Raw genomic sequence first — 13,882 nt, 5'->3', positions numbered from 1 at the left:
CAGATCGGGCATTGAACCCTGATGGTGTAAACAGGTGTTTTACAGCAGAAGCTATCAGTGGAAAGCTACAAATTTTGGCAGATAAAACAGTGGAGGGAAAAGGGAGTGGTGGGTTAAAGAGATATTTGTCCACTGGACTTTCTCTCAGCAAGATTGGAAACTGATGCAAAGAACACTGCCCCCAAATACTGTGTGTGTGTGTGGGTTTACTTATTGTTTGCATACTTTTGAATCATTGTTGCTGTGTTTTCCCAAAATTAATGCTGTTCTCTCCCCCCTTGCTAATGGTTTTCTTTTTTGTTATACACAGAATTGGTGGTTGCAAGTGGGGAAGCTTTGCCTCTTAGAGGCACTGGTACAAATTTCTCTACTCATCCGCTGGGGGGTGCCTCTTTGTGGTTCATCTGGGGATTAGCTCTCAACCAGTCTGGTGCCCCTTCCTTCGGTTGCTTGCCCTATGGTGTCTTTCTCTCTCTCTGGACTTGATTGCTCCCTCTTTATAACCTCACGGCTACAGTGGATGTAGGTTCCACAGCTTCTCCTTTCCGAAGCACTGATATTCTCAGCCTTTACACTATCTATTACTCAGCAGGACAAAAGGAAAGAATGAGTAGTTTTAATTTACTTTGCTAAGATGACACATCTAATGACAGAATGTCTATAGACAGTAGTACTAGGACACAGGGTCCTTTCATCTTGATCCCTAGCAGACAACCTGACCGTCGCTCACATCATCAATGCCACTAGCATGATTGGTAGTTTGGGCATTGTCAGCAGAGCAACCAATTATTGGACTGAAGTATGCCCTAGAAGTTTGTCTGCTCAATGTGAATACAATGGAGAAGAATCAAATTAGCTTACACAATGCTGACCACAACTTTTACGGGTGAGTCAGTGCAGATCAGGACAAATCACGTTCAGCATCATTTCCCACAACAGACTAACCCCATGATGCTGCAAATAAACTGTCCTAGTTTACACTGATGTAAAATTGTGATCAGCATCATGTCACCTAACTTCATTCCTCACAATCAAATACAAACACAATACCATTTCATAATGCAGACCAGCCCCTAGAGACAAGTCCCTTCATTTGAGGGTTCAAGTGCATTGGTGGTGCAAATATGGGGAAATTTTCACTCTGTGGCTCGTTCTCTACCTGCTTTGTGGATAAATAGCAGAAGATTTAGGGGTTTTATTCAGCACCTTTCACCTCATCAAAACCTCCTAAAAACCAAGAGAAAAAGTCTCACAATGGTCCATTACAAAGAGTGTACGTGAATGTGTCTGAAATCAAAATCTTGCTTTTTGGAAATAATATTCTAATGAAACAATTTTGAGAAGTTTTCCTTTTTTTCCTAGTTAAAATAAAGATGTAATTAGTTCCAATAAAAAATAAATACAGGAGTATATGGTGTGACTGCTCAGTGCATGGAAATTTATGAAGTCTATCTTTATGGCTCTTTAGTGCCAGTAAACTTAAAAAAACTGTTTTGTCAAGGAAAATTAATTTTTCTGATTTAAGCAAATTCCATAATTATAAGAAAAAACACGAGATTAGATTTTTAAAGAAAAATCACAAAAGAGGAAAAGCAAATATTTAAGGATACATCCACTCCAGTTTTAACTTCTCAGGAGGCAGTTCTGTCCTAATGTCATCATAATTTTCTACATCAGAAGGAATGAACATTGTGATTGGTCGACCCCGCATGAACATCTTAATATACTCTCCCTCTGTTGAAACAAAAAAATATTAATTGCAATGATTTTACTTTCTGTGTTCAATTTTAATGAATTCCTCAATACTAAGCTAAGAGAGACTCAAAGAATATATTTACAGTATTATGATTATTATCTTACAAAATGTGGGTTTGATAAAGGACAAGATCTGTAAAATTTGTGTATTGAAAAATTATACTTACACAATATGCATGTACAGTTACTGCTACCATAAATGCCTTTGTGGTAACTCTTTGGATAAACTATGCATGTAACATTTTATACATACAAATACCTCATGATACCAAATTTCAAAGTTATCACAAAATCTGAAGTTGAATTATCACAAACAATATTTACCAAACATCACTATCTTAAAATAGATTTTTTTAAAAAAAGTGTGTCAAGTGAACATCATTAAAATCACTCAAATAATTTGAACATTCAGTAGAAACGAATAGAAAACTGTTCCTAACAGTACTATCACTATATTGAAAATATCTCAGCGACAAATAATGTGCACTTCCATAGCATGTATTCATGAACGGATCTCAGAATGCTTTTACCACACAATGAATTAAGCCTCACAGCTCCTCTTTGAGGACCATTTTTCATATGTAGGAACTGATGTACAGAGACGCTAAATGGTTTGCCCAAGATGGCACAGCGAGTCAGTAACAGACAGTAATCCTGCTTCAAGGTTCCCTTGCTGTGACCACTAGGTAAAGCCATGGTCCCAGTGGAGTCCTTTCCACACAATGTGCCAATTACAATTTCTGATGAAGTTTAAAATATATCAAGGACCTGATTCTGAGTTACACTATGAAGCACTGTACACCACTCTGGCTGTGTTAAGAGCAGTGTCAGGGGCCCTAGTGCAATTGAGAAACAGGCCCTAACCTAAATGATTTATTTATTATGGTTCAATTTACGGCCTATTTTCAGTATCTTTCCTCTTTAACAGTAATTAATGTCAATGGTGAATATCACGATCATAAACTAAAAAATGTAGTGTAATATTTCAGTATTAAATATACAAATTTGATTAGATATAAACAAAAAACCCACCCACCCCCACAGAGTTTAACTTCCACCAACAGCAGAACTCCCAGATGTTTTTGAGTATGATATTTGAAAATCCTAATAGTTAATATGATAACTCAGAGATTGCAGCAGTCAGTTGAACCAGCTTGCTGACAAATAGGGGAAGAGTGGAAGCACAGCTATTCAGTGTTGATGGATTAGCACTATGGCACTGAGAAGTGGCATAATGACATCTGAATTGATTAATATTGCCAATTCGAAATTAATATATTTGATTAATTTTTAAAAATCTCTTGGTAAGAAATAAAAGGCTTGTCTTGAGTTTCTAAGTGACCAAGCAATGTTTATAAATCATTCTTAAAGATGAGAGGCAAGGTCACTGCCTTTCAGATTGCAATGTAGAATATTCTTGTAGAGATGTTTGTAGAAGATTATAATTTAGAGATGCTCGCTCTTAAGGGACAGTATTATGAACAGAGGAATTTGGAGATGTACCTTGAAGGTTGGGGTTGGGAACACCACATGGCTGTTTAGCAGCTCACTTCAGAAGCTGTCCAGTTTGTTTTATTAAAGTTTTATTCCTTTCTCATCCACTGGTTTGCTATTTAATTAACCCCAGGATCATTACAAGGTGTCAGAAGTAATGAGAAGGAAACTGCAGTGATTGTGAAGTTAACTCCTGTGTTTTCAACTGAAAGCAGAGACAAAGGGAGGCACCAGAGAAACAGGTGAAGCATCAGGCACTGAAGCGTTTGCATGTACTTTATTTCGTGAGCACAACAGTAGCTTGACTAGTTTAAGAAGGGGGTTGGTGGAAGCCAAAAAATGGATGTGTTGCAACCTCCTTCCCGTCTGCAATTGTCAGGCAATGTTGTAGAGAACTGGAAAATAATTCAGACAGGGATTTCAATTGTATTTAACAGCCATAGCGGCAGAGGAGAAAAATGATAAAGGGAAATCATCTATCTTTTTGCATGTTTTTGGTAGGAAGCACTGGATATTTATAACTAAGTTTAAAGAAGGTGAAAGCATGAAGTTAAATTTCTTCTGTATTTATATTTTTACTGACTAAATTTGAGAAGCACTGCACGCCAAAAAAGAATGAAACATTTGAGAGACACAATTTTTTCACATGCATGCAAAAAACTGATGACACCATAGAGCAATGTGTCACAGAATTAAGGAAATTCAGTAAAATCTGTGACCATAGGCAGTGGGCGAACCGTTGGTTGGGGGAGGCTAGCCCCCAGCCGGTCCTGCCCATGCTTGTGACTTTGCTGAGTGGCCAGAGTCTCTGGTCAGAGACAGAATCATTTGTGGCATTAAAGACAATGTGTTAAGAGAGAGATTGCTCGTTAAAGGGGATTTAATTTTAGAAAAGGCTCCCCAAGTACGCAGGGCAGTAGAAGCACAAGCCAAAGAGCTGAATTCATCGAGAAGGGGTTATCCATGTACTAAGTACTAAAGAATATAGCCAGAATAGGTCAAATCAAAGAGTGAAACCACTTGCTATGAAAACCACTGCTAGGGAGAAGACGGGGTACAGATGGTTATGTGGAAGATGTGGATCACAACATGGTCCCATACAATGTGTTGCCTTTGGGAAACTCTGTCATAAATGTGGGAAGAATAATCATTTTGCAAAATGCTGTAGATCCCAAATGCAGAAAAGTCAAGTATATTCAGTTAAAGACAATCTTGAGGAGTTTTTCATAGATGTACTCGGATCTATAAGGCCTGATGAGAGAGCTCGGATACTGCCTATGACAGAGAATGGAACAATTATTCCACTGAAACTGGACACAGGAGCTCAGGTTAATATTCTGTCTGAACAAGATTATCAGAGGCTCAACAGAAAATCAAGACTGGAACCAACAAAAATACAAGTAACTGGTTATTCTGGAACAAATATACGGGTGAAAGAGAGGTACATTGCTAGCATCAACCATAAAAACAACGTACAGGTTCCCTTTCATTGTAGTGCCAAAGGAGGTGACACCAATTTTAGGCCTGGCTGCATGTGAGAAACTCAGTCTGGTAAAAGGGGTGCCCTCACTACAAGATCATACTGAACCTGGCTATGAGGCACTCTTTTGGGAATATCATGACCTGTTTCAATGGTTGGGTTTGCTTGCAGGGTGAACATATAGTCCGGATAAACAAGCAGGTCCCTCCAGTTATCTATCCATGTAGAAAGGTGCCATTTGCATTCTGTGATAAACTCAAGGCTGAGCTTGCAAGGATGGAAGCAATGCAAGTAATACAAAAAATTGAGGAGCCAACAGAATGGGTGAGCTCCCTTGTCATCATAGAGAAACATGATGGCCAGCTACGCATATGCTTAGATCCTAGAGACCTCAACAAGGCTATAAAAAGAGAACATTTAAAAACTACCAAGCAGAAAAGAGATTATGGTTCAATTTGCAAATACTTGATATTTCAGTAAAACAAATGCATCCTCGGGGTTTTGACAGCTAAAATCAACCGAAGAAAGTTCAAAGCTATGCACATTTAACCCCATTTGGAAGATAGATTCTTATGGTTACCCTTCAGCATAGCTTCAGCACCAGAAGTGTACCACAAAACCATACATATGATCTAAAAACATATGAATGACTTGACACCTCAATGAATGACGTTGACACCTCAATGAATGACATCGTCATCTGTGACTCAACAAAAGAGGAGCATGATAGTAGACTTTGGGAAGTCCTGGGTGCAACTAGAGATGCAAACCTCAAACTAAATAGAGAGAAATGTGCTTTAGGGGTTACAGAACTGACTTTTGTTGGGGACATTATTTCCAACCAAGGTGTAAAACCTGATACAAAGAAGATTTCAGCCATTGAAATGATGCCATGTCCCCAGTCAAAGAAAGATGTCCAGTGGTTCCTGGGAATGGTTAACTATCGATCTACCAAAGCAACAACTCTGAGAAAACTCCTAGAGAATAAAAATGAATGGTATTGGGATGCAGAACAGGAGGAATCATGGGAAGGTTTAAAACAACAACTGATACAAGAACCACTATTGAAGCTCTATGCACCAGAAAAGCCTATTAAAATCTCAGCACATGCTTCACAGTGTGGGTTAGGTGCAGTGATTTTACAGAAGCATAAGGATTGCTGGCAACCAGTGGCATATGCAGCCAAATCACTGACTTGAGGCAGAAACCAGATATGCACAGATTGAAAAGGAACTTTTAGGAATTTTGTTTGCCTGTGAGAGATTCAATAAGTATATTTATGGACAGACTGTGGACATTGAAACAGACCACAAGCGCCTGATAGCATTATTTAGAAAACCGCTAAATGACTATACCATAAGGATTCAAAGAATGATGATAAAGCTGCAAAACTATGATTTGGTTGTGACTTACGCGCATGGTAAATTCATGTTCACTGAAGATGCATTTTTCAGAGCAGTGGCTCCCACGAAACCAGAGAAGACTTTATAGACAGAGATGCAAGCCTATGTAGATCTGATTGTAAAGTCAATTCCCATAGCTAACAGGAAACTGCAACAAATAAGAGAGGAAATGGAGAAAGAGGAATCGTTGGGAATCCTTAAAGAAGTGATAATTAAAGAATTAATAATAAAAGAAATAAGTAGTTGCTGTCCAAGTATAAGAGACTATTGGAACTGCAGACATGAAATTACCGTGATAGATGCAGTGATTTCCAAGGGCAGTAAGGTTGTAATTCCAATGAGCCTTCAGACACTGAAACCTCATCCATTTACACAAAGGCCTTATGAGTAGGTTGGCATTGATTTATTTAACTGGCAATCAAAGGATTATTTAGTAGTCACAAATTATTATTCTTGGTCTCCAGACATTTGCACACTGCACAGTACTAGTAGTAAGTCAGTGAGAGCATGAAGGGAATCTTCTCCAGACATAGAATTCCACATGAAGTCCTTAGATATAATGGACTGGAAAAAGGCTAATGTAGTGCCAATCTTTAAAAAAGGGAAGAAGGAGGATCCTGGGAACTACAGGCCAGTCAGCCTCACCTCAGTCCCTGGAAAAATCATGGAGCAGGTCCTCAAAGAATCAATCCTGAAGCATTTGCATGAGAGGAAATGATCAGGAACAGCCAGCATGGATTCACCAAGGGAAGGTCATGCCTGACTAATCTAATCGCCTTTTATGATGAGATTACTGGTTCTGTGGATGAAGGGAAAGCAGTGGATGTATTGTTTCTTGACTTTAGCAAAGCTTTTGACACGGTCTCCCACAGTATTCTTGTCAGCAAGTTAAGGAAGTATGGGCTGGATGAATGCACTATAAGGTGGGTAGAAAGCTGGCTAGATTGTTGGGCTCAACGGGTAGTGATCAATGGCTCCATGTCTAGTTGGCAGCCGGTGTCAAGTCGGTCCTGGGGCCGGTTTTGTTCAATATCTTCATAAATGATCTGGAGGATGGCGTAGATTGCACTCTCAGCAAATTTGCGGATGATACTAAACTGGGAGGAGTGGTAGATACGCTGGAGGGGAGGGATAGGATACAGAAGGACCTAGACAAATTGGAGGATTGGGCCAAAAGAAATCTGATGAGGTTCAATAGGGATAAGTGCAGGGTCTAAGTGCAGGACGGAAGAATCCAATGCACCGCTACAGACTAGGGGCCGAATGGCTAGGCAGCAGTTCTGCGGAAAAGGACCTAGGGGTCACAGTGGATGAGAAGCTGGATATGAGTCAGCAGTGTGCCCTTGTTGCCAAGAAGGCCAATGGCATTTTGGGATGTATAAGTAGGGGCATAGCGAGCAGTTCGAGGGACGTGATCATTCCCCTCTATTCGACATTGGTGAGGCCTCATCTGGAGTATTGTGTCCAGTTTTGGGCCCCACACTACAAGAAGGATGTGGATAAATTGGAGAGAGTCCAGCGAAGGGCAACAAAAATGATTAGGGGTCTGGAACACATGAGTTATGAGGAGAGGCTGAGGGAGCTGGGATTGTTTAGTCTGCAGAAGAGAAGAATGAGGGGGGATTTGATAGCTGCTTTCAAGTACCTGAAAGGGGGTTCCAAAGAGGATGGCTCTAGACTGTTCTCAATGGTAGCAGATGACAGAACGAGGAGTAATGGTCTCAAGTTGCAGTGGGGGAGGTTTAGATTGGATATTAGGAAAAACTTTTTCACTAAGAGGGTGGTGAAACACTGGAATGCGTTACCTAGGGAGGTGGTAGAATCTCCTTCCTTAGAGGTTTTTAAGGTCAAGCTTGACAAAGCCCTGGCTGGGATGATTTAACTGGGAATTGGTCCTGCTTCGAGCAGGGGGTTGGACTAGATGACCTTCTGGGGTCCCTTCCAACCCTGATATTCTATGATTCTATGACTGCAATTTTCCAGTTCAGATTGTAGGCAATTTGCCATAGATTGCGATTTTCAATCACAAAACATCAAGTCTAAAATACCCCCAATCAAATGGACTTGTGAAAAGGTCTATACAGACAGCAAAGAACCTTATGAAAAGACTTTTGACAGTGGGGGTGATTTGTATGCAGCATTACTGGTTTACCAAAGTACACCTCTGGAGAATGGCTTTTCTCCAGCTCAGCTGTTAGCAGGAAGAAGGATTAGATCTAAATTACCAATTACTGATAACCTGCTGAAATCTCATAACAATGAAACCATAGGGAAGATGAAAGAAAATCAGAAGTGGAAGCAGAAATATTTTGACAAAAGGGCCCATATGGGATCTCCCATTTCTTAACCCAGGTGAGAGAGTGTGCCTGAGGAATCTAATACTTGGGGCCAAAAGGTTATCATCAAAGAACAGCTGCATCCAAGGTTTTATGTAGTTGACAGACAGACCAATGGGACACATTTTGACATTATTGAAGGGATTTACGAAAGTTCCAACACGCTGACAGTAGATATGGACTCTGGTATTTCCCATCTGACTGATCCTTTATCATCAACGCACAACGGAGAAACTGTCAAGAAACAGGAGAACAACTCAGACTCTAATGAAAAGTTGATATTGAGAAAATCAGAGTGGGAGATTTAACACCCTGAAAGACACAGAGACTTGTTAACCTGCCCGGAGAAGGAGTATTTGACTAAACTGAGTGGTAAAGACTCACTCGAGAATGATGTGCTGGTAACCTCTCCTTTCTAGGTAACTGACACATTGGGTTTATGGAAATGTACTACGTGGGTTGAGAAAGTAATGCATGTATTATTAGATAGCTGTTAATATATAAGAGTTAATTTGTTTTTCTTTAAGAGAAAAGATGTAGAGATATGTTTGTAGAAGATTATAATTTAGAGACGCTCCCTCACAAGGGACAGTATTATGAACACAGGAATTTGGAAATGTGCCTTGAAGGAGGGGGTTGGGAGCACCACATGGCTGTGTAAAGCAGCTCACTGCAGAAGCTGTCCAATTTATTTTATTAAAATTTTATTCCTTTCTCATTCACTGGTTTATTTAATGATCCCCAGAATTGTCAAGTAAAAAATAACATAATTGTGACAAACTTAAATAGTACAACTATGGGTACTAACAGTGGACCCAGATCTGCTCTTATTGAAGTCAATGACAGGTTGTCCATTCACTTCAAATTGAAAGAAACTCTTTTCTTGGAGAACAAGAAAGGTAGGAGAGAGCAGATAATTTCATAGTAGCAACAGCAGTAGATTTCAGTATTCTACATACATACATACATACATAGATACATAGAAACATAGAATAGCTCAGTGGTTTGAGCATTGGCCTGCTAAACCCAGGGTTGTGAGTTCAATCCTTGAGGGGGCCATTTAGGGATCTGGGGCAAAAATTGGGGATTGGCCCTGCTTTGAGCAGGGGGCTGGACTAGATGACCTCCCGAGGTCTCTTCCAATCCTGATATTCTATGATTAATACAAAAGCATTTTAGAAGATGCACAAGACCTAGAAATGTGCAATCAAGGACGAGAGCCAAAAGTGTAATTTAAATAGTAAACTCTGAGGACAGGGTCCAGATCTTTCTCAGGGTTTAAACTACATAGGTGTACACAAAAAATAAATAATAAAACTACAGTCAGAGAACAAAGATTGGAAACAACAAAAAGTCTATTTCCAGTTATGAAAAAGACAGAATGAGCATGAATAATGTTAGAAATAAAGTGTAGTTAGTCAAGGTTTCCTCCCAGAACCAAACAACTAAGTCTGAGAACTGGAAAGTCACCTATCTAGTGAATACAGACCTGAGGAAGCTCCTACTGAATTCAAAGGATTCTTAGGATTGATTGAAATTCTGTGGAATAAAACTGGCGCCCTGAAAACACCAGTAATTACAAGACCTGGAGATATTGTGACAAGCCTAACTAGACTTGAAGGAAGACCAACTCAGTCACTGAGACAAAAGAAAAATTATGATCTTAACAACCAAGATGAACCACTATGCTAGCTTCTGTGGCATCATGACCTCTAACAAATCACAGAGCAATGAAATCTTAAAACATACTAAATAACTGCATTAATTTAGCTTGCAAATTCACTACCGAAAGATCTTGTCGTTGTATTTGTCTGTAAAGCACCACACATATTTATGATACTATATAAATAATACCATAGTACCGTAACAGAAATTATAACACTTTCAGGCTGACAAAATTTACATTTACCATAATTTAATACAGTAAAAGCTTTGTTATCCGACATGTCGGGAAAATGGAGTGTGCCAATAAGTAAAACATTCCTCTTAATTAACTGGGAGGGAGTTTGGGTGTGGGAGGGGGTGTAAGGCTCTCCTTGCTGGCTCTCTTAAGTGGATGAACAGCCATGAGGGGTTCGGAGTGAGGGAGGAGGTGCGGGGCGTGGGCTCTGGAAGGGAGTTCGGGGTAGGGGTGCAGGAGGGGGTGCAGGGTGCCAGAGCCGGGCAGCGCTCATCTCGGGCGGATCCCTGCAAGTGGCGACATGTCCCTGCTGCTCCTAGTTGGAGGCACGGCTACGTAGCTCTGTGCTCTGCCCCTGCCCCAACCTGAGCGCTGGCTCGGCAGTTCCCATTGGCTGGGGCAGCACCCGCAGGGAAATATCACCACTTGTGGGGAGCCGCCTGAGGTGACCACCACCCGGATACGGCATCCCACACCTCCCTTTGTGCCCCAACCCCATGTCCCGAGCCCCCTTCCACACCCAAACACCCTTCCAGAGTCCGCGCCCCGCACCTCCTCCCTCACGCCGAACCCCTCATGGCTGTTCCTCCACCTAAGAGAGCAGGGACATGTCACCGTTTCTGGGAAGCCATCCGGAGCCAGGTAGGGAGACTGCCATCCACGCGCCAACCGGACTATAAACTGGATTTTCAATGAAGATCAGAAATGGCAGTTTATAGAGCTTTCCAGTTGGCAAAGTGCCGGATAATACAGCTTTTACTGTATTTGCATTTACCAGTGTACAAAGAAATCTATTAACCAGCTAAGGAACGCAAATAGATCATTCAAACGGAGTGACTGTACCTCAAGATCCTACTCTATGTAAATGACAAAAAGATCATAATACTAACAAATTTGACACACCTGTTTTATGAGGTGATTGTTCAGTCATTTGATGAGGTGAATACTTGAATTTAAGTATTCTATTCATTCTAAACCAAAATCCTTTGACTAATCTGACAGATGAATCAGTGTACATGAATATCTGAATCACGAGCTAGTTACACTTGAGTTGTTAAAGCTGCTGTTCTACTGCTTGTGTGACATATTTAATTTAAGGCAGTTAACTTTATTAATCAGCAACAACTTTTATTGTTGATTTATAGTACTTTGTTTTCTTGTTGTCTAACTAGCAGTCAAAGTAGATTCCAGTAAACCAAATTTATTAAGTCCTCTGACTTCAAAGAACATGATTTCATGATGCATTTGCCACTTTTAATGTACTCCAGTCAGCTGTCTGAAACATTAAGAATTCATTTAACTTGAATTTCAAGCAGCCTTTAGTCCCCAAAGTAGAACTTCCCAACACTGGAATCAAGTGAAGCAAGATTTTCATAATATTCTGAACACAACTGAAAGATAGCATAAAAGTGACCAAAGGGCATAGGTCACTGAAAATGATAATTTTGCAGTATTGCACCAATTATTCCTATAAGTAATGAGTAGTAGTTACTGGGTCCAAAGGAAATTAACCCATGCATACAAGTTTTGCCTTCTCAAGAATACAAAGTGACTCAACTTAGTTTCATTGTAATAAAGCAAGTATCAAAACTACAATGCCAAAATGAATATAAAAATAGTGGTCCAAATTCTCTGCTTGTGTAAATGGATGCAGCTCCACTTACCTCACTGGAATTTTGCCCATTTACACCAGTAGAGAATTTGGCTTAAAGTTGTCAAAAGCATGGACCATCAATGAGAATTATTTCCAAGTAGCCAGACTAGAACTGCACTTATTTTACCAGAGATATGTATTAATTATATTTTTGTGTTGACACAGGCTGCAACTGGTCTGACAAACTGTTTAGATAATTATTCCAAACAAGTCATATGTTTAATTGATTTTTTTCAATATACTTGTTATCATGTACACTTTACAAAGACAAAACCATACTGGCTATCCACAGATGTTAAGGTAATAAAAATGAACCTTTTATGAAAATCTTGTGTTCATGCTTCCATAATTTAACATACAAATACAGTATTGTCTGCAGGCATTTACAAACAAACACTCACAGTGAGAACTTAAATTCCTGTTTAAAGACTGAATTTTCTTCGTGCTTATGGGTTGGCTAGCTAGTCCTGAAAGTACAAAATGACTCCAGGCACCTCTCACTCCCCTATTGCAAAGCAGGCGCTAGCTGCATGTTCAGTCCCTGGGGAAGAGAGTACCTTGCATTGTTTGCGTCTGAAGCAAGAAAGGAGGAGTGCAATAATGTGGAGCTTTGGGGAAGGGAGGTTGTCTACAGCATCCTCAGATACAGAGTAACTCTCTTCATTTCCCATATGAAAGACACTGCATTTTTGGCCTTTGCTGGTATTTTGTGCATATTCCAGATTATTCTATGGATTCACTTTTAAATGTATTTAATCAAGATGTATTAATCAAATATTACTTGACCAAGCCTCTCCTTGAAAAAAAGATACCACAGCATTTTCTTTGCTTCCCCCTTTCTGTCAGACCATAACATTTCATTAGGTATAACCCTGAGGGCAATGAGAGAATTAATACAAAATATTTTCAAACAGTACAGATGATGGCAGCATATCAACAAAAACATTTTCAAAAAGAAAATATTTGCCCAGGGCCATATTCCTGTAAATACAAGCTAGAAAAACCAGAAGTTTAACTCCCTTTTAATTTATATGGCTTAATTGGCATGGTGAAGAACAAACTGAAATTTATTGGTTTCCTCCTAAAGTTTTAACAATTTTTGGGGTACAAAGAGATATTTCAGATTTATCTCAAACATTTCTTCTCTTTCCATACCACCTCTTCCAATAGTCTCTAGGAAGAGCTAGCTATTTCCTAGGGTAGTGCAAAGCAGAAAAGTAGGTGATCAGGAAGAGACAAGAGGAGAAACTTTAAAGAACTTTGAATAGAAAAACAATTTCGCTATCACCCATAAAGGCAATAGATACAGAACTGACAATTCTGTATTTCAACCTAGTCAAGGGATGTTCTGACTCACGGTTCTATGCAGAAACACACTTTTTAAAGTGGCAGAGACTTATCTTGACAACTCCTATTGACTTTACTAAATCCTTGTGCAGAACTTTGAAAATGTGTTCACCTGTACAAATTTGGTGAGGATGGTTATCAAGCCTTCCCCAGGAAAGGGGGTGTAGGACTTGGGGGGGGATATTTTGGGGGAAGACATCTCCAAGTGGGCTCTTTCCCTGTTCTTTGTTTAACACGCTTGGCGGTGGCAGCATAGGGTTCAAGGACAAGGCAAAGTTTGTACCTTGGGGAAGTTTTTAACTTAAGCTGGTAAGAATAAGCTTAGGGGGTCTTTCATGCAGGTCCCCACATCTGTACCCTAGAGTTCAGAGTGGGGAAGGAACTTTGACATACATCCAGTGAAGTGAGCTGTAGCTCATGAAAGCTTATGCTCAAATAAATTTGTTAGTCTCTAAGGTGCCACAAGTACTCCTGTTCTTTTTACTTTGAAAATGCCGCCCCGAATACAGAAAA

General features: G+C 39.9%; 1 protein-coding gene across 6 annotated transcripts in view; it reads right to left on the bottom strand.

The window, feature by feature from the left end:
- Positions 1-13,882, bottom strand: part of EML4 (EMAP like 4) — a 257,731-nt gene that overhangs the window by 63,798 nt on the left and 180,051 nt on the right. For all 6 annotated transcript variants that reach the window (XM_073339049.1, XM_073339047.1, XM_073339048.1 and 3 more), the window contains one exon: positions 1,611-1,734. In XM_073339049.1, the coding sequence (XP_073195150.1) occupies positions 1,611-1,734 (124 nt within the window). The remainder of the gene's footprint in view (positions 1-1,610; positions 1,735-13,882) is intronic.

Source organism: Lepidochelys kempii, chromosome 3, assembly GCF_965140265.1.
Source record: "Lepidochelys kempii isolate rLepKem1 chromosome 3, rLepKem1.hap2, whole genome shotgun sequence".
NCBI classification, from domain to species: Eukaryota; Metazoa; Chordata; order Testudines; family Cheloniidae; genus Lepidochelys; species Lepidochelys kempii.
The sequence above is the reverse complement of the archived record's forward strand: the minus strand, read 5'-3'. Positions and strand labels throughout refer to the sequence as shown.